At 36.0% G+C, this 25,736-nt stretch overlaps 1 protein-coding gene across 8 annotated transcripts in view; it reads right to left on the bottom strand.

Moving 5' to 3' along the window:
* Positions 1-25,736, bottom strand: part of Cnksr2 (connector enhancer of kinase suppressor of Ras 2) — a 269,745-nt gene that overhangs the window by 74,492 nt on the left and 169,517 nt on the right. For 4 of the 8 annotated variants that reach the window (XM_087600615.1, XM_087600618.1, NM_001113366.1 and 1 more), the window contains 2 exon segments: positions 8,398-8,487; positions 6,722-6,936 (listed from right to left, as the gene is read on the bottom strand). In XM_087600615.1, coding sequence (XP_087456741.1) covers positions 6,722-6,936; positions 8,398-8,487 — 305 coding nt within the window. 8 annotated transcript variants of the gene reach the window in all.

Below are 25,736 nucleotides of genomic sequence, written 5' to 3'. Positions count from 1 at the left end.
TACATCTACATAATGGAATATTACTCAGCTATCAAAAACAACGAGTTTATGAAATTCGTAGGCAAATGGTTGGAACTGGAAAATATCATCCTGAGTGAGCTAACCCAATCACAGAAAGACATACATGGTATGCACTCATTGATAAGTGGCTATTAGCCCAAATGCTTGAATTACCCTAGATCCCTAGAACAAACGAAACTCAAGACGGATGATCAAAATGTGAATGCTTCACTCCTTCTTTAAATGAGGAAAAAGAATACCCTTGGCTGGGAAGGGAGAGGCAAAGATTAAAACAGAGACTGAAGGAACACCCATTCAGAGTCTGCCCCACAGGTGGCCCATACATATACAGCCACCCAATTGGACAAGATGGATGAAGCAAAGAAGTGCAGGCCGACAGGAGCCGGATGTAGATAGCTCCTGAGAGACACAGCCAGAATACAGCAAATACAGAGGCGAATGCCAGCAGCAAACCACTGAACTGAGAATAGGTCCCCCGTTGAAGGAATCAGAGAAACAACTGGAAGAGCTTGAAGGGGCTCGAGACCCCAAAAGTACAACAATGTCAAGCAACCAGAGCTTCCAGGGACTAAGCCACTACCTAAAGACTATACATGGACTGACCCTGGACTCTGACCCCATAGGTAGCAATGAATATCCTAGTAAGAGCACCAGTGGAAGGGGAAGCCCTGGGTCCTGCTAAGACTGAACCCCCAGTGAACTAGACTATGGGGGGAGGGCGGCAATGGGGGGAGGGTTGAGAGGGGGACACCTATAAACAAGGGGAGGGGGGAGGGGGATGTTTGCCCGGAAACTGGGAAAGGGAATAACACTTGAAATGTATATAAGAAATACTCAAGTTAATAAAAAAAATAATAGTAAAAAAAAACACCTTAAAATGTATATAAAAAAAGTTTATATATGAGTTTGATCCTTTGTTTTTGTTAAAAACATATTTCTATTAAAAAAGAATCTCCAGATCAAGAAAACTAATTTTGTAAGAGGTTTTCTTGATCTGTAGCTTCTTTCTTAAAACATGGGACATTCATCAGGGTAAGACCCAATCCTGGACTGTGAAGCAAACCTTAATTTTAAAAGGAAAGAAATAATACAAAGTTTACACTGCTGATCTTACAAAAAACACGAGAAATCCATAACAAAACGGAAATAGGCAAATATCCAATTACTTGGAAATTAAACAGCATACTTCTGAATAAACCTTAGATAAGACAGGGAGTCTCAGGAAAATTAAACTGAATGAATAAGTTGTCTTTTTTTTTCAACTGGATAATTTTGGCTTCTTTCTTAGATCAGGTGACCAGAGGTACGGGGGTTTAATTCTGGGTCTTCAGGTCTATTACATTGCTTTTCCTGTCTGTTTCAGTATCAACTCCATGTACTTTTATTTTTTTAATTACAATTGCTCTATAGTACAGCTCAAGGTCAGGGATAGTAATTCCCACAGAAGTTCTCTTATGGTTTGGGGAATTTTTGTTTGTTTGTTTGTTTGTTTTTGTTCTTTTTTAATAACTCCAGATGGAGTTGAGAATGGCTCTAACTCTGTGAAGAACTGGATTGGAATTTTGATGGGGATTGTATTGAATCTGTAGATCACTTTTGGTAAAATGGCCATTTTTACTATATTAATCCTGCCAATCCATGAGCATGGGAGGTCTTCCCATCTTCTGAGATCTTCTTCAATTTCTTTCTTCAGAGACTTGAAGTTCTTGTCATACAGATCTTTCATATGCTTGGTTAGAGTCACCCCAAGGTATTTTAAATTATTTGTGACTATTGTGAAGGGTGTTGGCTTTATTTATGTAAAGACAGAGATTTTAGACCCAACTGTGATACGTTTTATTTCTATGTAAAAAGATCAGTCTGTATACCTTTTAGTTCTGCAAACAGAAATAGTATTAACAGTATGTACACCATAGGGTCTTTTCAAAGATTTAACCATAATCTATACATTTCTGGCATGGAATCTACATAACTAATCAGGAAATGCTAGCTAATATTTAGTTATAGAAGTGATATTATATTTATCAGCTTCTTTACATTCTATAACACTTAGACTAGAGATTGCATTTACAGATAGTGGACACTACTAGAATTGTTAACTTTCTGCTAAAGTTAGGCTAAAGTTTTGAAGAATTGTTAAAATGCTTATGAGGAGTTGAAACACTGACGTTCAAATTTCAGTTCCTGGGACACCAACCCATTGACAGAAACCTTGACCTATAATTTGTCCTGTCTGCAAGATATGTTAGAACAATGGTGGTCTAGAACTTATGGGCATGGCCAACCAACAATAGTCCAATTTGAGGCACACCCACAAGAGGGAACCCATGCCTGACACGGTCTAGATGGTGGGGAACCAAGGGCAGGATAGCCCAACATCAGATAGATCCAAATACAACTGGGAAAAAGAACAAATAGAGTCAACAAACTAATTTCTAATGATATTCTGCTACACTCATCAATGCCCAGCCCAATTGTCATTAGAGGAGCTTCATCCGGCAACTGAAAGGAGCAGCCAAATGTTAGGGATGAACTATTACTACTTACAAAGCCATTTGTGTAGTGTCTTTTTCAGGTTAATTGCTTGTTAAAATGAAATAAGTATTTCTAACACCTATACACTGACCTTTTAGCTTTACAAAATATTTCCTCACAAATTTATCAGAATGGATAAATCAACTTATTAGGAAAAATATAATAACTGTTTATACTTACATCTTAAAAGTTAAGATAAATTATAGAAATGTTGGGATGTTAGGAAAGGAGTTAACAGATTTTTTTTAACACCTACTCAAAATCTGTTTAAAAAACTATTTAAAATTCCATCAAGAAAGTATACCAGCATGGTGCATGGATACATAATCAGATTTTACCCAGTCTGGTATATAGATTTCAATTAATTAATTAATCAGTTAATTAATTACAGGTATAATGAAGAAGCATGTTGTTATCTGCATATTATACTAAGCAAAAGTTTATAATCTGATTTCTTCCTTAAAAGGTACTCTAGCAGGTTCTTGATCTACCTGACTCAATAATGCCTTTCTGATAGGTAATAACAATTATTTCTCCCCTACGTTTGAAAGGTAAGATTCGGGGCAATCAAACTATTCTTTATCCTCATAAAAGCTTCTTAATACATTTAGATTTCATACATACATACATACATACATACATACATACATACATACATACATCACTGCCTATCTTTCTCTGTGTGCTCTCTAAGGTCAGCTAACAACTTCTGCATTTTCAGACATAGAATTAACCCAATTTACTTACAAGTAAATATAATGTTATGAATGAGAAAAAAATGTTTAGCTGATGAGGTGGGCATAGTGGGATCTCTGTAATGAGATAACCAAGCAGAGAAGAAGCCAAGGACTGGATGGAACTGAACTTCTGCACTCTAGTATATAAGGTATGGTGTGAGAAAGTTCATCTTGGGGAAAAGATCTCTTTCCAAGTCGAAAATACTAAGAAAGGCACTAACATTGGTGTTTACAGTCACTTACTTATTGGTGGAGTTATTCACTACAACTTACAAGGAATTATATTACTATAAAATTCTGATGTAACCCTGCTATCAAATTAACTCATTTTCTCTAAATCAGAAGGCAAACATCTTTAGACCCCATAGAATTAGCACTATAGCAGAGATAGTGTTTCCCCTTATGTCCTACTGTATCAAAAATACCCATGTTTTACAAGAATCAGGAAGATGATCATTTTATCACGAAAGTGGTTAAGTTACATATTGATACTGACCCCATATTTTGAACAAACTATAATATAAAAAAATTTTCTTTCATTTTAAAATGAGCCTCTAGAAATGAAGTTAGTCAACTAGACTTCTGATCTTCCTCAACAAAGAAATGTTCTTTGGAATAGTGGCAACAATTTTAAACCTAGGAATAATACACAAATTCTTAGCATTTTTACTTGTTTTTTATTGCCTGCCCTTCGTCAATACTTCAAAAATTCCCACATTCATTCTCTATTTTTCCTATTATACACAAGTCTTTACATGTACAACATAATGAAACACTGTGTTTATAAGTATGTGTTTGATCGATCGCCACTCTTCTAATGCTAAATCCAAACTTCCTGCCAGCTAATCTACCCGGAATCAAAGTGGCCTCTTATTCTCCCTCCAGCTTCATCTCTAACTACCAATTCTGCTCTTGAATAGGCTGTCTGTCATCTTGAGAACTTTATATAGGCTGTTATTTATAATTGGAAGCAGACTGTATAGGAAGTTAATTGATTAGATGGCTTTTCTGAATGGTGATGATAAAAAAGTGGACCCATTCACAGGTATCCAAGAAGACTGTTTTTAGCTTTCTTTCAGACGTTGCTGGGAAGAATCATGATTTATCAGCTACTTAATGGGTTCTGATGGGACATTCTACACTCTTGTAGAGGGAGAGACATGGGAATATGGACCCGGGGAGAAATAAGATAGGCACTGAAGCTAATGAAATTCTAATCGACATAGTGAAAAACATTTTTCTAATCTAGTTTTATGAGAATAGAAATGACAATTTAAGATATTGACTCTGAGAAACAGTTCAAGTATAAAGTTCTTTTTTACATCTTGTTTAATTAGATGGTATACCTTTTAACAATATGGTAGATTTGATACTTTGAGCATTAAGTTCCATTCCTCCACATACTAACTAAAGATCTTGTAATCTTTTTCCTGTATATGCACATCCATGTGTGTGCACTTGAGTGTGAGCATGTGCATGTACATGTGAGTATATCTGTGGAAGCCAGAGGTTCACTTTGGTGTCTTATCATTCTCCAACTTATTTTTAGAGGCAAGATTACTCACTGAAATATCAATTTATTAGGCTAGACTAGCTGTCCAGCAAGCGCAAGAGGTCTTCCTGTCCCCATGCCTCCTCTTGTGCTGGCCGTATAGGTGTATATCACCATGCTTGACTTTTAATGCGGTTTCTAGGGATCTGAACTCTGGTCCCATGGTTGTACAGTTACTTCAGTAACTGCGCCACCTCTCTAGCATCATAAAGTCTGTTTTTAATGTTCTTAAGTGGAAGCTACATTAAAAACAAATACTATTTAGCCAATGTAGTATAAAACATGTTGATAATTCAAGGGAATATGATTTTCAGCTTCCGCATGGCTAGTGTTCTGGTTTTTCACAATCCATCTGGCATGGACTTAATGGCCCTGCCTTTGACCTCTCAAGTAATATGCTTTCATTAGAAAGCTACTGCATGCCATTGCGATCATACATTTTCAGCTCAAAATTCATCAGTAAACTCTTGATTGCTGTAGGAGTTTCACAACTGTTGTGATGATTAGGATTTACTTTTTCATGAAAGTATCACTATTCATTTTGTCACTCTTGGCTTAGCCACTACCCATGATGAAGGTTTTTCTTATTTTCCCTGAAAGTGCAAGGCTACTTTTTGCACCCTCCCATATATAACTTTAATTAAATTGGAAATCTCAGTATATTTCCTCTATACAATGCTACCTATGCTTTTGCGTATGAATTTGTGTGTGTGTGTGTGTGTGTGTGTGTGTGTGTGTGTGTGTGTGTGTGTATGCACATGAGCATGTGCGTGTACAAGTAAAAACCAAAGGTTGAATTTGGATAATTTCTTCTACCATTCTCCATCTACCTTAATTTAAAACATTCATTTACTCATTTAATGTGCATGGTGTTTGGTGGGCACGTATATTTATGTGCCATGTATGTGCCTGCAGAGGCAAAAAGAGAGTGTTGAAAGCCCAGGAACTGGAACTGCAGAAGGTCGTCAGCCTCCATGTGGGTACTAGGAAATTATACCTCATTCCCTGGAAAAGCAGTCAGTGCTTTTGGACCCAGAAATATCTTTTTATCTCCTTCACCTTACTTTTGTGAGAAGGTCACTCAGTAAATATGGAAGAACTAATTCAGTTGAGTTAGCTAATCAGTAAGTTCTGAGTATTCCCATGTCTTCTTCCCCAGCACTAGGAATATAGGCAGGCAGTCTATGCCGAATCTTTTCTTATATGCTGGGAATGTAGCCTTGATCCTCACACGTGTGCAGAAAACATGCTTCCAACTGGATTGTGTCCCTAGTCCTAATGCAATGCTGTTCTTTGTTTGCTCAGTTTTACTAGCACATAGTGGATGCTCCTTTTTTTTAAAATATTTTTAAGTTTATTCATTTATTATATATAAGCACACTGTAGCTGTCTTCAGACACACCAGAAGAGGGCATTAGATTCCATTACAGATGGCTGTGAACCACCATGTGGTTGCTGGGAATTGAACTCAGGACCTCTGGAAGAGCAGTCAGTGCTCTTAACCACTGAGCCATCTCTCCAGCCCCCTGGATGCTCCTTTTAAGGAAGAGTCATGAAATACTAAACATTCTATTTCTAATGTTGATTTCTAAAGCTTTCCAAGCGCTGTATTAACATACAAATGAGTAATTACCTAATTAATGTTCTCTGTCAATATTGTGTTTATTAGTTCTTTTAATAAAATAGAGGCTCCTATGAAATATGAATATTTTGATCATATGAGCTCTAAAACAAATTAATCTTTAATCAATAATTTTATTTCAGTTTCTAATTTCTAGTGCTAGAATCTTTTATAAAAAAATCTAGATTTTACAAACGAAAGTAATTTGCCTTCCGAGAAAATAAATTACTTTAAAGACTTTTTGAGTTTACTTACATGGTACAGTGTGGTTTCTGGCACTGGTGTGCCCATGATGTCTTGTCTCAATGCATCCATTTGCAAACTAGGCAGCAAGGAGTAGTGAGTTGGGCTAGTACTCTTATCACCCTTCTTTTTTGACTTCTTCCCTGTGTCCTTTTTGCTGTTTCTCTGAAACATGTATTCTTCTTGAGCAATTTTTTCATTGCTCATGTATCGAAGTAGAGAGTTTTCTACATAAAAAGAGAAATATATTGATATAAGTATGCAAATACTTGAAATGTACCATTCTTTTCCACATTGTGCTCTAAGATTTCATTTTGGTACCTTTTAACTTACAAAATATGTAGTAACAATACAGTAGAACTTAATTACTTGGAACAAGACAATAAGGCAGATTTTTTGATTATTTCTTCCAGTTTTCACTCTGAAGATTTAACATCAAAATCACCTGTAGAGCTTAAATTTGAGTGGATGGACCTTACAGTTTATAGCAAGTGTCTCAGGAATATTCTCATAAACCTTGATTGCAAAGAATAGCCTCTAACATTTTAGATAACATTCTTGGAGAAGTTGAAGCCCACACTACGAACTTAGTTCATAGACTCTTTCCTTAAATTAGTAGTCAGCTCTTAGTAGTTAATATACAAAATGTCCCCAGGATGTCACTATTGTAAGAAGTCCTAAAGTATAACTTAGAGATGGCATGTAATAAACCTGATTTTTCTTCATTTATTTAATAAAACTATAATGAGATTAGATACTAAACTTGGAAATGGAATTAATATATACATGTAAAGGAAAATGAATATATTCTTGAACTTCCCAACATTTTGGAAATGATCACTCCAAAAAACACATGCTAAGGAGACTAATGAAGCAGACATTTACGCTTTCTTGCCTATGTGATCTGTGGATGCTTTACATTTTACTGGATAGAAATGATAAGTAAACAGGTCAACCATACCGTAAAGGAAGTTTAGTATATAGGAACAATTTTGGGTTTGTTATCCATCTACAATTTATGGCACTCTCCTGAAAGTAGAAGTAGCAGCACCAAGAGCTGGGCTCACCATAGCCATACATTGTTAAAGCCATGAAGGTTTCACTTACTTTGGGTAGAGACTTCAAAAGTAGCCCAGTCCCATTTAAGAGAATAAATAACCCTGAACAGCAAACAGAACAGAGAAAGTACAAAGCACCCTTCCCCTCCATTTCTACGTGGTTGTTGTTAAGAGTCACTGGTCCAGTTTTCATTAGACATTTGTTTTACACTTATGTGCTTCACTGCTTATTATGAGATTTCATCATATGAGGTTTCATGAAGGAATAAGCTTCATTGCTGATTAATTGGGATTGATAACAAAACTGTTTTTATTTACTGAACTGAAATGAATCCTTTTATGCAGTTTCACACTTCTGACCTTATTTTCAAAATATTAACTCTCAATTTACAAACATATATTCATCTTTCTCTGTGTAACTATCGGCCCAGAGTTTCTTTGAAGGCATTCATATAAGATACCTATTACTAATGGGTCAAGAGTCAACTGTTGAACTGATTTCATTTATTTGTACTGTTACTTCATGATGGAGTAAGTTTCTGCTGAAGCCATAATAAGCTATTTGAAGAACATTTATATTTGCTCATTGTTCAAATAACCCATCCTACACTGAAATTCTAGAACACTTACCTCTTCTACTATCTCTCTTCATCTTATTTGGATCTTCATAGTCCCCCACCCAATTATATTCGACTGGCATAGATATAGGTCGTAGCTTGCCTAAACATAGAGAACAAAGTTTTCACATCACATTGTTTTTCTTCCCCAGGTAGGCTTATACTTAAACTGGTTTTCAGCTATAGTATGCAAAACACACTCTCATATGCAACGTTATGGTTGGCATGTGTGGATGAAGAAAATGTGTGTTTTGAGCCAGAAGGTGAAACTGCCTCAGAGAACTATCCAGATAGTACTAGTTTAAGGTACTTATTATAGATAATAAAGAATAGCCCATGTTTGCTCTCATTAGAGTCCAGGATATAAAGGCATATAATATTTTACAAAAAAATCAGGTTTCAATTTCATTTATTAACTGAATTCAGTCTTAGTCCCTAAGGCCTATGAATCTATCTCTTGCTAGTCCCTTCTAAAGTGACAGGCCCTTACATTTAACCTTATTATCAGGACATTAACCTACTGTTTCATGCTATACTATCAGAATCGAACTTAAGGTTTTCTAATTGGTCCCATCATGCATTTGAATACTACCATGCTGCAGCAATATGGCGATTTGGATTCATTGCCTTAAATCTAGTTGTGCATAGTTTTTGATATAATAAGCATGTCTGGTTTATAGAATCAAGTATTCTCTTCTTTGTCCAATATCCTTCTGACTATTTATTCTCACTGAACATCACTTTGATTTAGCAAGCAGTAGCCACAGCAAAGACTTCAAGTATAACACTCTGGTAGAGAAGTAACCAATTATTTTGTTCAACTTAAATTTCCTGAAGCACATAATAGCCAATGAAAACCATAATCCAAAAATTTAAAAAATATGACATCTGTCAAGAGCTAGTATTTCAATAAATTCTGAATTAATGAAAACTGGAAATCTGCAAGCCCTAGATCCAAAGAATGGAATGATAAGCACCACAATAGATACTGTCTGTAGACCAGAGAACTTCCTAGAGTTTGATTACTATTGGATCATTATATCCGTATGGTTATGAGAATGAATGCTTTTAGTACAAAGAAACTGTTAAGTAATGTGCCTAAGGAAACACAGCTGGTCAATGCCTAATATCAGGATTCAAATGAAGGCATTTCAATACAAGTTGCAAACATTTTTTCATTATAATTTTATACATGCAGATAATATACTTGAATCATATTTCCTGCATCCCTAGAAGTCACCCTTTTTCTTTTATGTCTTCTTTAATGTGTTGGTCAAAATATTACAAAGTTTCGTGGGAGATTTTAATTCTATTTTAGGAAAGTATACCAAACTTGTAACTTCTAATTATCTGCACAGATGTATTTTATTTTGTATAATTTACCAGACTGTTTTAAAGTCTAAGAATAAATTAGGTATGATAAAATTATTAATGATGTGATATTATTTAATGTCTTTCTAAGGTGTGCAACTACCTTTATAAATGACCATTTATAATTTTAACATTCTTATGTAATTTATCTCTCCTCTTTTTTTCTTCTTTCACAGAAGGAATGAATGAGATGATGCAATTTAATATATTCTGCCCACCAAGGTTGGGGTAAGCATGTGAGGAAAAGTCTGAAAAATTCCCATTTTATTTCTTTATGAATCAGTCCCCCAAACTTCTGATTTTATAAGTGTTATATTTTCAAAATACCCACAAATAATTCTTTTAGAGTTTAGTTTTAAATATAAATTCCACTTTAGCATGCACACCAAAATTAAAGCAGCTAACACCACCTTTGCATATCACCAAGAAAATCTTTTGAGAAGTAAAAGTCTAATAAATAAGACATTCATATACTATCAAATGAACAATCATTTGATAATTAAAAACTTGTTTAAGTGGTTTTAAAGGCACTGGAATCCAGTATCTGCACAAGACAAACAGAAACATATTTCACAGATTGCATGGAAATACATGACTATTCATTGCATTTTGGAATTATCTATGATTTGAACAGAATTAAGTCACCGATACAGGAACAACATTATATATGACATTTTATGCTGATTTTTCTGGAGTCATCATTTAACTGTCCATTGTTACCACAGAGTTGAATGAAAATTACTGTGACTTAGAAACATGCTCATAAAAAAATTTTTAATTTTTTCTTTTGGAGAAAATCAGATATGTTGGCTGGGTTTTGTAAACTTGACACAAACCTAGACACATTTGAGAAGAAAAAAATCTTTTTGCTTGTTTGGTTTTTATTTTTCAAGACAGGGATTCTCTGTGTAGCCCTGGCTATCCTATATTTATAGACCAGGCTGGCCTAGAACGCACATAGATTAACATCTGTCTGCCTCTGCCTATGGAGTACACTAAAGGCATGTGCCATCACGCCTGGCGAAATGAGAGAGAAATCTTATTTTTCTTTTCTTAAAAAAATATCAAAACTCTATTGGAGTTTAGCTACATTTTAACTAGTGTTTTACTAGTGTTTACTCCAGCTGACAAACAATACTTCAGCTGGAACGATGAATGCCTAAGATTTCTAGACAGTCAATTTGAATGCTTATTCTTAAAAAAAATAAAAATGAATATTACATAAAGGTGAGGACAGAGCTAACCATTCACAGAAACTTGGAGCAAGCGTGGATCTCTCACACAAAACTGACAGGAGGTGAGAAGGGTCAGATTGATATGCAGATCAACACAGGAAATACCCCCCCCCCCAAGAATTCAGTTCAAGGTAGGTTACTGGTTCAAAATATGGAAAGTTCTTCCTTAAGAATTCACACTTCTCTGGAGGTTCCTCAGAAAATTGGACATTGAAATATCTGAGGACCCAGCTATACCTCTCTTGGGCATATACCCAAAAGATGCCCCAACATATAAAAAAGACACGTGCTCCACTATGTTCATAGCAGCCTTATTTATAATAGCCAGAAGCTGGAAAGAACCCAGATGCCCTTCAACAGAGGAATGGATACAGAAAATGTGGTACATCTACACAATGGAATATTACTCAGCTATCAAAAATAATGACTTTATGAAATTCATAGGCAAATGGATGGAACTGGAAAATATCATCCTAAGTAAGGTAACCCAATCACAGAAAAGCACACATGGTATGCACTCATTGATAAGTGGCTATTAGCCCAAATGCTTGAATTACCCTAGATGCACAGAACACATGAAACTCAAGAAGGATAACCAAAATACAAGTGCTTCACTCCTTCTTTAAAAGGGGAACAAGAATACCCTTGGGAGGGAATAGGGAGGCAAAGTTTAGAACAGAGGCAGAAGGAACACCCATTCAGAGCCTGCCCCACATGTGGCCCATACTTATACAGCCACCAAACTAGATAACATGGATGAAGCAAAGAAGTGGAGGCCGACAGGAACCGGATGTAGATCTCTCCTGAGAGACACAGCCAGAATACAGCAAATACAGAGGCGAATGCCAGCAGCAAACCACTGAACTGAGAACCGGACCCCCGTTGAAGGAATCAGAGACAGGACTGGAAGAGCTTGAAGGAGCTCGAGACCCCATATGAACAACAATACCAACCAACCAGAACTTCCAGGGACTAAGCCACTACCTAAAGACTATACATGGACTGACCCTGGACTCTGACCTCATAGGTAGCAATGAATATTCTAGTAAGAGCACCAGTGGAAGGGGAAGCCCTGGGTCCTGCTAAGACTGAACCCCCAGTGAACGTGATTGTTGGGGGAAGGGCGGTAATGGGGGGAGGATGGGGAGGGGGAGGAATTAGGGGGATGTTGGCCTGGAAACCGGGAAAGGGAACAACACTCGAAATGTAAATAAGAAATACTGAAGTTAAAAAAAAAAAGAATTCACACTTCAAACTTCCTTGCTCTCTCCCATCCTAAAGAGAGAAATCTTATTTGAGAAAATGTTTCAAAAGATTTGCCTGTAGGCAGGCCTATTGTTTTTGTTTGTTTGTTTGTCTTTTGTTTTGTTTTGTTTTTTGATGTGAAAAAGTTTAGCCCACTGCCATGTCTGGGCAGGTAGTCCTCTGATGTGTAAGGAAGCATGCTGTATAAGTCAATGAGCAGCTTTCTTTAGTGTCCTGTTCTTCGACCCATTCGAGGATACTGCCTTGAGAGCCAGTTCTGACTTCTGTTAAAGATAGACTGTGATGGGGACAAGAAAACTGATTTATTTCCTACCCAAGTTCCTTTTGGTCATAGTGTTTAATCAGAGTAAAAGAAATCAGGATTGTACTATTAGAAAACATAAATCTAGCATTGAAATTTTTTTTACAAAGTTAAAAATTCGGTAGATCATTGGATTCGATAAAAGTAATAATTCTGCTTGTCAATACCATGACTACGACTACGACTACGACTACTACCACCACCACCACCACCACCTCTTCTTCCCCTTCTCTCTCTCTCTCTTTTTCTTTCTTTCCTTCTTTCTCTTCCTTTCTTCCTTTCTTCCTTTCCTCCTTTCTTTCTTTCTTTCTTTCTTTCTTTCTTTCTTTCTTTCTTTCTTTCTTTCTTTCTCCCTTCACCTTCTCTCTCTTTCCTTCCTTCCTTCCTTCCTTCCTTCCTTCCTTCCTTCCTTCCTTCCTTCCTTCCTTCCTTCCTTCTTTCCTTCCTTCCTTCCTTCCGAGCTAGGGTTTCACAGTGGAACCGGGCTGTTATGGAACTCTTGGTAGAAGAGGCTGGCCTTGAACTCAGAGATCCACCTGCTTACCGCCAACTGCTGGGATTAAAGGCATGTGCCATCACTGCCCCACTTCAATGTTATTTTTAAATGTTGCACTGTGCTAAAATAGTGAAGCGTATTTGGTTTTGTGAGATAGTAAAGTTCAAGTGGTAAAAGAACTTTATAGTTTGCTATCATCGTGTTGATGAACGTATTGTAAGCATTCTAGTGTACTTAAATATATACTGTAATTTATTACATATGTTTTAAGCTCACGGCTTAAGAATTCAATAGAAGTGTTGGTTCAAAATTAAACACATTTGATCCACCATTATATAAATGTTTACAAATCTATTAAAATACTGTAGAAATGTACTGACTTTAGATAGTGATGCATTAATTTTTTTAGGTTTTAGTTAGTAATATTTCAAGAGAAAAACTGACAGCCAAAACTGCAGTCAAGAAAAATAAGAACTATAGCTCTTTTAAATTTTTTGTTCTCTATTTCTCCTTAGAGTAAAATTTTGTTTCTGAAAGGTTAAGGCATCTGTTACCTCTAAGGTTCACTTTAAAATGTTATCTAGGAGCCTTGTAATACTTCTGTGCTAATGCCTTATAATCTAACCACTGTTTTGTTATTTGAGTATTTATATTTGTTGCACATCTGGACTTTTCTGACTGGAATCATTATAGTAGCTGGGTTGCATTTTTTTACTGAATTATAATAAATGTTAAGAATTACTTTTGGGGTTGGATTGCATATTATTTCAAAATTAATGGCAAGTAGCCTTTAAAAATTATGAATTGCATTTAACTACAAAATCCCACAAAGGAGACATAATTTTGTAATATTTAAATTACAGATATCTATTTAGTACTTTTAAATGATGTATCTAAATTATTTACTGTTTTGATATAAATTTAAAGAGGTAAGTGCTTCTTTAACAGTAGCACACATAATTGCTTATGAATGCCTTTGGTAGGTGATATTAGAAATACTCGTATCCCATTTGACAGAATTGTTTGCTCAGTCTGTTGTGTTTCCTGATACCATTGGTGCAGATCCAACACTTTATTTCACTCTATTGCTGCTGTTATTCTACATGAACGGTTCTCTAGCTTCTGCCAGGAATCCGATCTTACATATCTTTTTTATGACTATCCTTGGCAGTTCAGAGGTAGCATTCATAATTTTTTTGTTAAGTGCTAGATTGGAAAGATGCCAGATATTAAGGAAATCAGGAATTATCAGGTTGTTTGTTTCATCTTACTCCCTCTGACCTTCAAAGCATACAAGAGGATACCTTAAAGAATCATTTTTCACACTATAAACTACCAAGCCATAACCCTGCTCTCTTGTTCCACGTTATAAATGTTACCATCAGAAAGCTATTTTAGATGATCAACCTACAATTCTCCATGTCCTCTCTTGAATGGTTCCTTTCCTTGCTACTCCACCAAAACATCTACTACCAAGATCACTGGGGCTTCCATATTACTAATTTGAACTCCATTCAGAGCTCTTGATTTTTCTGATGTGTCTGTAGCATTGGCACTGGATTTTATTCTTTTCATAAGATGCATTCCACCCTCTCATCCGGGATTCTGTCCCTCTCTGGCTTTACTCTCTTATCTCACTAAATTCACATGTACCATTCAGCGCTATGGAAAACCACCTATTTCTTCCATGACATATTTCTTGTTCATTTCTTCTCTAAGTTCTTTGTGAAATACCAACATGTTCCAATGTATTTTGATTTAGTTGTATGACTTTTCTTCCTTTTAGGGAAATTAAATATAAATATCATGACAAATCTACTTGTCTGATGTGGTGTATTTTCCTTAACCGTGTTATCCCCATACACTGAATAGTGCCTTAAATGTACCAAAAGTTTTGTACTTTTAAAACAGCTTGTTAAAAACCAAAACTAAACAAAGGAAAACAACTAGGGCTTTCTCCATGCACTGCACCACCAAAGCTCCAAATGACACCTTAGTTTATATTTTCATAGTTTTATTCCCTTTCCTGTCTTTTCCATCCATCCAAGTTAGTATATTACACTGACCCACCCACTTCATTTGAAACAATTTAAATAATTTTATTTTTGTATCTTTGTAGTCTGCCATGTGCATATGTGTGGGTACCCATGGAGGTGGGAAGACAGTATTGAATCTCCAGGAATTTGAGAAACAGGTGTCAGTGAGCATTCTATATTGGTGCTGGAAACAGAACTCAGGTCCTCTGGAAGAGCACAAAGTGCTCCTAAAAAAAGTGCTCCTAATGGCTTCATTATGAAAAAAAAAAGGAGCCAAATTTAGCTGTGGAAAACTGCTTGGTAGTCAAGTCAGAACTACAAGTCCTATTTCCTGATATATCTTTTAACAAGTTTCCATGGGTAGCAATCTGTTAAAACACTAGTGAGCTGTTTCCTTGCCAGTTTTATCATTCCCTGTTCCCGCCCTCCATGCCAAACTCATTAAGTTTCAGCATAATAAATAGCACCTGTGTAGCAATAGTCCTTTCATAGCTGGCAAAGGTTAAGAAAATGGCAGGCAAAGTCTTCAAAAGTCAGACGTACTACTTAACGCACACAGAAGGTTTTCTCTAGAGGCTGAAAGTTACACATGTATGCATCTGTTCTAAATATTTCAGCCAATATTTTGATGAAAATGAGTATAGTAAGGAATGCTTAAGCTATAAGTTTGCTATATAAACCCATCAAACTCCTCGCATACCAGACAGAAAAATTACTTTCAGATGGTTGACTGCATCTCTAGGAAAACATCCTGGGGTTATTTAAGGTAGAGAGGCACACATTCAAAGAGGAAGTAAAACTGAATCAAATGTAAAGTCAGTAAAATGTTTGAAGGAGAATGAATGTATATCTGGATCTAATAAAATAACCAAGAGTGAGCACTTTAATCATTAGCATTGCAGTTAAAGATTTTGTTTTTAGTGAAAAGACGTTTAGAAAATCTGGCTTGTTAGTATTTCAATGGGCTGATTGTTTTTAAAGAATAGTTTATAATAATACATATAAACAACAAAAAGCTAATGTAAGCTGGATTTGTTACTAGATTTATACTTTATTATGGTTTCCCTATTGAGAAACCAAAAACAACTGAAATATCTTTTCTAAAAATAGGTTACATTTGTTTGTGTTTACTCTTGCTTTATAAAATGATCTACACTCGAATTGAGCAGTGATGTAAGTGCAGAACGCAGGGTCAACATCACATGGTCATTTTAATGCTCTATCACAAAGTTAACTTTTTGAATCAAATTATTTTTATAAAGGTAATTCTACCAAGAGGAGGAGTATAAGTATATATATATATATATATATATATATATATATATATATTTGTGTGTGTGTTTACTTAATGAGTTTGCCATATAGTTACATGAATTTGAGTGAAGTCAGTATTTCTTATCTTACATTTTGCTGCTGTTCAGCGACAATTACAGGAGAATTGTGGAAAGAATAAGGAACGATTAGGGGACATAGAATAACTCTGGGCCCTCCTTTCAATGCTATGGAGGCATAAAACAAAATTTGAGAAAATACATTGGCCTCTTGCTACACTCAGCTTAATATAGACCTTAACGAGAAAGATGGCATTGGCATGCAACATTATTTGTTTAATTGCACATAATATTTGTTTAAATGTTTTAAGTTAATTGCAAATTAAATCAATTAAAAAAGTCTTAGTGGAACAATATATTGAAAACCCTATCACTATCCAGAAGGCAGTTATATTTCCTCATAAACTCTTAGAAATATTGTGGAGAACAATAGGCTAATTTTATCAGACTGGGACTCAGCAGGAAACCGATTCTGAGGTGCTGGTAGTTCTTCTGGGCCCTGGAGGCCTAAAGCAGGGAGTGGAGAGGGAGGGAGAGGGGTGCCTAGGTCCTGGTGGGAGCTTGGTGGTACCTTTCCTGTCCCCTAGAGGACCTAATTTTGCTGCCAATATTGGTATGTAACAGGTCACATGGGCCCAGAGAAGGAAAACATTCTCTTTTGCAAAGAAGATAGTACAAAACCAAAAGAAACAAAGAAAGAAAGGAAGGAAGGACGGAAGGAAGAAAGAAAGAAAGAAAAAAGAAAGAAAGATAGATTGTGAGGGTTAGATGAAGAATTAAAGCATAAATTGTGAATGAAGCACTGTGCTTGAAGTCCTTTGTCTTAGAACAGTTGGGAGTACATTGACATTACAGTGCCTGTTACCTATAAAACAATGACAGGTTATCACATTGACACTTTTAATTTGTCAAGCATTGTTTTAATTATTTGCACTAATGTATGTAAGAGTCATTGACATGATCAGAATATGACTTCTAGCCACCTGCTCTTCTTGAAAGATATGTACTACAACACTTAATATTTTCTTTCCTAGGATCTATTTTCTTCTATGATTTCTAAAATAAACCATTTTGCAATGGAATCAGTAACTCTGCAAGTAGAGGTTATAGAATGCAGTCCACTGAACTTTCTACTTAGTTTTTATTACTTTGATTTGGAATTTTTCACAAATACAATTTATCCTATGAATAGAGTCCATCTAGTTTTTCTGTAAGATAAAAATCGATGACATCTAACAAGTCAACTGGGGGAAGATATCAACTTTTCTGTTTAGATTTTTTTTTAGTTCTTTTTTAACTTTTTGCCCCCAGGACTGTTTGGATCTTAAAATGCAAAGAAATTTCTATCACTGATACCAAAGATTTGGGATATTTGAGCCAAATTACAAGTCTTTCAGCATTTCCTAAGTGTGTTCTATAAGGTGTTTATTAAGCTGGTAATTAATACATATTTGTGACCCCCAAACCAAAGATTTGATGTACAAATACCCTGCAGAAACACTGGACATAGTCCAAATGCAACAAACATTCAATGCTGTTTACATTTATCTACGAGGAGTATAAAATATGTAAATATCCCAGTCTTATAAAAATCACACAACTTTTCCTTAATAGACTTTCAAAACCAGAGATCTGAAGAAAATAAGACAATGTCAGATTATTTAATCCACATTATGATTGAAAGCTAACACTAATAGCTGTTAGCAAATGCTACTTGCTACATTTTCAATAAGAGAAAATGCATTCTAATTTCAATCAGGGAAATAATGTATCATATCTTGCTCCAAGGGATGTCATAGTTAGTTTAGTTGTTTAGTTGTGGGGCAGACTAGATAATTATAGACAGTCACAATCTCATAACACTTTTGCTCAGGGAATAGACTAATCATGAAGAAATACAGATATATATTTCCAGAGGGATAATTTCCTACATTCTTTTAGTTAAAAAACAAGACAACCATGAATGCCTTATAGGAGTTCTCTACCTGAGTTTTCCAGTATCTGTTTCTGTAAATTAGTCCTTAGAATAGCCAGGGTTTTTTTTTTTTTTTTTTATTTTTTATTTTTTTATTAACTTGAGTATTTCTTATATACATTTCAAGTGTTATTCCCTTTCCCGTTTTCCGGGCAAACATCCCCCTCCCCCCTCCCCTTCCTTATGGGTGTTCCCCTCCCAACCCTCCCCCCATTGCCGCCCTCCCCCCATAGTCTAGTTCACTGGGGGTTCAGTCTTAGCAGGACCCAGGGCTTCCCCTTCCACTGGTGCTCTTACTAGGATATTCATTGCTACCTATGAGGTCAGAGTCCAGGGTCAGTCCATGTATAGTATTTAGGTAGTATAGCCAGGGTTTCTTAACAACAGCATTCTGGACATTCTTTATATTTGGACACTTTGAGTATTGCAAAATGCAGAGTAGCAATCTCATCTTCTACCCTGCCCATTGGGTGCCACTAAGACCATGCATCCCATAGTATGCCATAATTCAAGAAATTGCCAAATGTCCTCAAATGGGCAGGACTGTTTCCAGACGAGAATTCTGAAGTAATTTCCTATTCTTGGCTTTTCCATTCTGTCTGTACTAGAGAGCACTATTTCATCCGCATCACTCCATTCCATTGAAGAAGTCATGTGAAAGTTTTGTTCTTCTTCTGATAAGTGAACTAAATAACCAAACTGACATAGCCATCTTTATGTCTTCTCTATATACTAATATTTCATAGCCTTATGAAAAGTTTCCTTTCCTTTACTGTTTTCTATATTAACTGTTTCCTTGAATTAGTTCAGCATAAACCTCTCTTCAAAGGGTTTATCTTTTTTTCTTTTTTTTCGGAGCTGGGGACCGAACGCTGGGCCTTGCGCTTGCTAGGCAAGCACTGTACCACTGAGCTAAATCCCCAACCCCGGGTTTATTTTTTAAGGAGTTTACAACACTTCTATTTTTCACATTATTTTATCCTTTATTTTTGTAGCACCTCATCTAAAACTTTAAGAAGGTGTGAGTGCCAAGTCATATTTGGATTTCTGAAATTGACCCATAATGCAACCTGATGCTTTCTACAGTGGAGTTTAAGACTTGGATAAACACAGTTTAGAGTATTATTAACAGTTTACATGTTCTTCCTTTTTCTATAACAATATTGCACCAAAATTAACTAAATATTAATTTTGCTTATATTTATTTTAATTGCTATACTTAAATAGTTGGTTATTGGCTTAGTAGAGACCAAACATGAATATTTAACTTTACTCTTAATCCTTTACTAGGTCCTGTGAAAGGAAGGGAATTAAATGCTAATATGATTTATAAGTAGCTGAAATTCTTTGTCACATTTGGTTTATGAGTAGCAACCACTTACTATGTATGCCATTACTGTACCATTTTTTAAGAACGTCCTATGAGGTAAACATTGTGCTAAGTGACTGACATATATAAAGCCTTGTTTAGTCTTTATGGATACAGTAGTAACAGTATTGTCACTCTATCTTTTTCCAGATAAAACCCTGACCTATAAGTGTAGTCTCACTTAAGTTCAAGTATTAAAAGCCAAGCTATATGATGCCAAATTCAAGTTCATTTGACCTGAAAACTAATGCTTTTCCAGCAAACCGTTGAACTGAGAATGGGGTCCTGTTGGAAGAATTATAGAAAGGATTGAAGGAGCTGAAGGGGCTTGCAACCCCATAAGAACAACAATGCCAACCAACCAGAGCTCCCAGGGACTAAACTACTACCTAGAGTAGACATGGACAGAACCATGACTCCGGCTGCATATGTAGCAGCAAAAGATGGGTACCAATGGGAGAATCCCTTGGTCCTGTCAAGGCTGGAATCTCCCAGTGCAGGGGAATGTCAGAGGGGATGTGAAGGGGGGTGGGTGTGGAGGGGGAACACTCTCAAAGAAGAAGGGGAGGGGGATGGGATAGGGGGTTTATAGCCAGGACTGGGAAACGGAATAACATTTGAAATGTAAATAAATATATCCAATAAAAAATAAATATATTATAACCAACCAACCAAACAAAAATAATGCTTTTCTATTCTACCCACAAAATTGTAATAATTGAGAAAGAGAGCATTCCCCAAATGATTATTCTAATTTTCGTATTAGGAATAGAGTTTTCTATTTTTATGTCAAAATATTGCTGAACTGCTTTTCCTTTAGTTACACAGTGCTTTATCCCCATTAGCTTGATGCTAAAAGCTATTTTATAAAGCTAACCAACATAGAGTTATTTATAAGTTGTTTTCAAAAGTACAAAAGGATAATAATTCATGTGAGCATAGTTTACATTTCATATTCCGGATTCATTAAATTCTCTCATTGTTTCTTTGGGAACAGTAATTCTTACTTGAATATAGACATATCCTGTGGGTGGTACCCTATTTTCTTTTTTCTCTAGTATAGCTAATGAATCAAGTGTGAATTTTACCTGCAAAGAAAGCTATTTATAGAAAAAATGACAATAAAGAGAACAGGCATCTTTTCAGAAATGAAAGATGAGTAAATATATTTTGTGATTTAAACCTTTGTGAAATGTTTGAAAAATATTAATTATAATTACACTTCCTAAAAGAGAATAAATTTTTAAGACAAAATGAAAGGTAATTAGTATGATAACAAACTTGGAAACATACAAATACCATTTTTATTTTATAGTGACAGAACTTTGCCCTTCATCATGGCATAATAGGTCATTAAAGCCATTTACTATTTACGTGAATAAAGGGGAGAAAGTATTTGATTTTCTTCTATCAGTCAGGTCCAAAATGTCTAGGTATACTATTCTAGACACAAAATTTAGTCAATGCACAATATGTTCAAGTAATACTTAAGAGAATAATTTTCCAAATACCATGTATTCATTTGTATGCTTTTGTTGAGCTACTGGATTTTCAACCAAACAGAAAAGAAATGGGTTCCCATTTCCCAACTTGCACAGTCCTTAAGATACCTGAAATTATTTTCCCACTTTTCTTACATAATTTGACTACTTGTGGCCACAAGTGGATTCAGCCTACACATTAGGAGGTAAACTTCTATGCATAATAATGTGCTGGAATGGTGTGCTGGAATGGACGGGGCAAGGAATCCTCTATAAAGGACACTGGTGGAAAGAATCACTATCTAAATTGAAGTCTGAGAAGATGAAACCAATTTTTTAAGACTTATTTATTTTATTGCTATGAGTAAACTGTCACTGTCTTCAGCCCCATCAGGAGAGGGAGGGCATTGGGTCCCATTATAGATGGTTGTAGCCACCATGTGGTCACTGGGAATTGAACTCAGGAAGAGCAGCCAGTGCTCTTAACTGCTGAGCCACCTCTGCAGCCTGAGACCAAATCTTTTAAAAGTGATCTAACTTTATTTTCATTTTTGTAATGACAACAATGAAAATTACTATCTAATATACTGGTTATGGAGGGCAGTTACAGTGCATTGTCACTAAACTCTCACCAAAAGTCTACGAGGCAGAAATCATCTTCATTTAATAAATGAGAAAATTAAGGAATAAAGTCCTAACTTCAGGGTGATTCTGGAGTAGTTAGCTGACAGACAAGATCCACGGGTATGGCTTATGCCACAGAGAATAAACCCCATTCTAGGTGGTTTCTAAATAGTATTTATTTCTGCAAATTATCTCAAATTAGTTTTGTTTTCATTTGTAGAATAATGAAACAAATTTTATCATGGTTTAAAATTATAAAACACACAGTTGTTCCTTACCTACATTATAGCAAGCTTTTAAAAAATCCGTCAGTCATATCTATGCAAATGAATGTTGATTGTTGTGTGAATAGTTATAAAACATATAAACAAAGACATAAAATTAGGTCTATATATGCTCGCTTGAGATAAAATTTACATATTTGAAAGAACTAATGCAACATCCTGAAATTTCCTTTTTTTTGTTTATTTATTTATTTTTTTTTTCAAAAAATTTTAATTTGTATTTTTTTTATTAACTTGAGTATTTCTTATATACATTTCGAGTGTTATTCCCTTTCCCGGTTTCCGGGCAAACATCCCCCTCCCCCCTCCCCTTCCTTATGGGTGTTCCCCTCCCAACCCTCCCCCCATTGCCGCCCTCCCCCCATAGACTAGTTCACTGGGGGTTCAGTCTTAGCAGGACCCAGGGCTTCCCCTTCCACTGGTGCTCTTACTAGGATATTCATTGCTACCTATGGGGTCAGAGTGCAGGGTCAGTCCATGTATAGTCTTTAGGTAGTGGCTTAGTCCCTGGAAGCTCTGGTTGCTTGACATTGTTGTACATATGGGGTCTCGAGCCCCTTCAAGCTCTTCCAGTTCTTTCTCTGATTCCTTCAATAGGGGACCTATTCTCAGTTCAGTGGTTTGCTGCTGGCATTCGCCTCTGTATTTGCTGTATTCTGGCTGTGTCTCTCAGGAGAGATCTACATCCGGCTCCTGTCGGTCTGCACTTCTTTGCTTCATCCATCTTGTCTAATTGGGTGGCTGTATATGTATGGGCCACATGTGGGGCAGGCTCTGAATGGGTGTTCCTTCAGTCTCTGTTTTAATCTTTGCCTCTCCCTTCCCTGCCAAGGGTATTCTTTTTCCTCATTTAAAGAAGGAGTGAAGCATTCACATTTTGATCATCCGTCTTGAGTTTCGTTTGTTCTAGGGATCTAGGGTAATTCAAGCATTTGGGCTAATAGCCACTTATCAATGAGTGCATACCATGTATGTCTTTCTGTGATTGGGTTAGCTCACTCAGGATGATATTTTCCAGTTCCAACCATTTGCCTACGAATTTCATAAACTCGTTGTTTTTGATAGCTGAGTAATATTCCATTGTGTAGATGTACCACATTTTCTGTATCCATTCCTCTGTTGAAGGGCATCTGGGTTCTTTCCAGTTTCTGGCTATTATAAATAAGGCTGCGATGAACATAGTGGAGCACGTGTCTCTTTTATATGTTGAGGCATCTTTTGGGTATATGCCCAAGAGAGGTATAGCTGGATCCTCAGGCAGTTCAATGTCCAATTTTCTGAGGAACCTCCAGACTGATTTCCAGAATGGTTTTACCAGTCTGCAATCCCACCAACAATGGAGGAGTGTTCCTCTTTCTCCACATCCTCGCCAGCATCTGCTGTCACCTGAGTTTTTGATCTTAGCCATTCTCCCTGGTGTGAGGTGAAATCTCAGGGTTGTTTTGATTTGCATTTCCCTTATGACTAAAGATGTTGAACATTTCTTTAGGTGTTTCTCAGCCATTCGGCATTCCTCAGCTGTGAATTCTTTGTTTAGCTCTGAACCCCATTTTTTAATAGGGTTATTTGTTTCCCTGCGGTCTAACTTCTTGAGTTCTTTGTATATTTTGGATATAAGGCCTCTATCTGTTGTAGGATTGGTAAAGATCTTTTCCCAATCTGTTGGTTGCCGTTTTGTCCTAACCACAGTGTCCTTTGCCTTATAGAAGCTTTGCAGTTTTATGAGATCCCATTTGTCGATTCTTGATCTTAGAGCATAAGCCATTGGTGTTTTGTTCAGGAAATTTTTTCCAGTGCCCATGTGTTCCAGATGCTTCCCTAGTTTTTCTTCTATTAGTTTGAGTGTGTCTGCTTTGATGTGGAGGTCCTTGATCCACTTGGACTTAAGCTTTGTACAGGGTGATAAGCATGGATCGATCTGCATTCTTCTACATGTTGCCCTCCAGTTGAACCAGCACCATTTGCTGAAAATGCTATCTTTTTTCCATTGGATGGTTTTGGCTCCGTTGTCAAAAATCAAGTGACCATAGGTGTGTGGGTTCATTTCTGGGTCTTCAATTCTATTCCATTGGTCTATCTGTCTGTCTCTGTACCAATACCATGCAGTTTTTATCACTGTTGCTCTGTAATACTGCTTGAGTTCAGGGATAGTGATTCCCCCTGAAGTCCTTTTATTGTTGAGGATAGCTTTAGCTATCTGAAATTTCCTTTTTAATATTACTTTTATTATTATTAATATTACCATTTAATAACATCACTTTTAGAATCAACTAACATCCATGTATACTTAATTTCAGCTCTATTTCTTAGTAGCTGGGCAATTTTAATCCCTCTGTATTTCAGAGTTTTCAGGTATAAACAGATACTTTAATTTGGATAAATCACATACTGTTGTTGGGAGGTTTAAATGGGCGAATGCCTTATAAATACTCAAAATTGTACTTAGCATAAATCAAAGATCATGGGCATTATTATTTTTTAGATGAGCTGCCCCTGTTCATTCTTACCTATATGTATAATTGCTTATGCAAATACCTATATTTTTAACTCATTCATTTAAAACTAGTGAGCATATAATGTAAGCACCTTAGCTAAGTAATTGTGCTTTATATCATAGAACTAGAAAAATTTCAAAAAGTTTATCCCTAAATCTATGCTTGATTACCATTGTCTGTGATGGTTAATGTAAATTTAACAAGATCTAAGAGACAAACTTCTGGGCCCGTTAGTAAGAAATTATGTTGATTAGACTAACTAGGTGAGAAGATCCACCATAAATGTGGCGGCACCATTTCATGGGCTAGGATACCAGACTGAAGGAAAAGGAGAAAGGGAGCTGAGACCCAGAGTTAATCTCTGCATCCTGACTGGGTGCTTCAACCTCCTATAGTCATGGATTTCCCTTCCTGAGAGACAGCACTCTCAAAAATGTGAGCCAAAACAATTCCTTTCTTCCTCAGGTTGCTTTTGCCAGATATTTTGTTGCAGCAAAGAGAAAAGTAACTAATATGATAGTATAAAATAAACTCCTTATTTTCATATATACATGTATGGTACTTTAAAATACAAATGTATTGAGACATATTCAACCAAAGTACATCGGTGTTCTATGAAGTGTGTTATGTCTCTAAAGATTATCCAAATTCATCCGAAGTTTTCTGATATTTTGTTTTATTTGAGAGAATGTTTTTCTAGGACATTAGGCTTACCCACATCTTCCTCTTTAGTTCAAGCTGAATGTGAACTAACAGTCCTCATGCCTCAACTTCTAGGCTGTTGAGATTAGAAATGGGTGCCATCTCACTCAGCCTACAGCCTAATAACCTTAATTGGTGGCTTAATTTACATACTCGAAAATGAGAGTATCTGTGACTAAGAATGAAAGTGAATGTTTTCAGTATAAACAACTTATACAGTACGTCTGAGGTACCACACAAAGGCCAGTGAGTTTAATTATCATTATTCGTTGAAAGATAAGACATGTGACCTTTTGGTACTTCAGCTTGTTTTGTAATACATTTCAGAAGAACGAAGAATTTCCAGAACTCCATAGTGTTTGTAATACTTTGTCTGTTCAGTGACG

Source organism: Rattus norvegicus, chromosome X (assembly GCF_021556685.1).
Source record: "Rattus norvegicus strain SHRSP/BbbUtx chromosome X, alternate assembly SHRSP_T2T, whole genome shotgun sequence".
Taxonomy (NCBI): Eukaryota; Metazoa; Chordata; class Mammalia; order Rodentia; family Muridae; genus Rattus; species Rattus norvegicus.
This window is presented reverse-complemented; position numbering and strand designations above follow the sequence as displayed.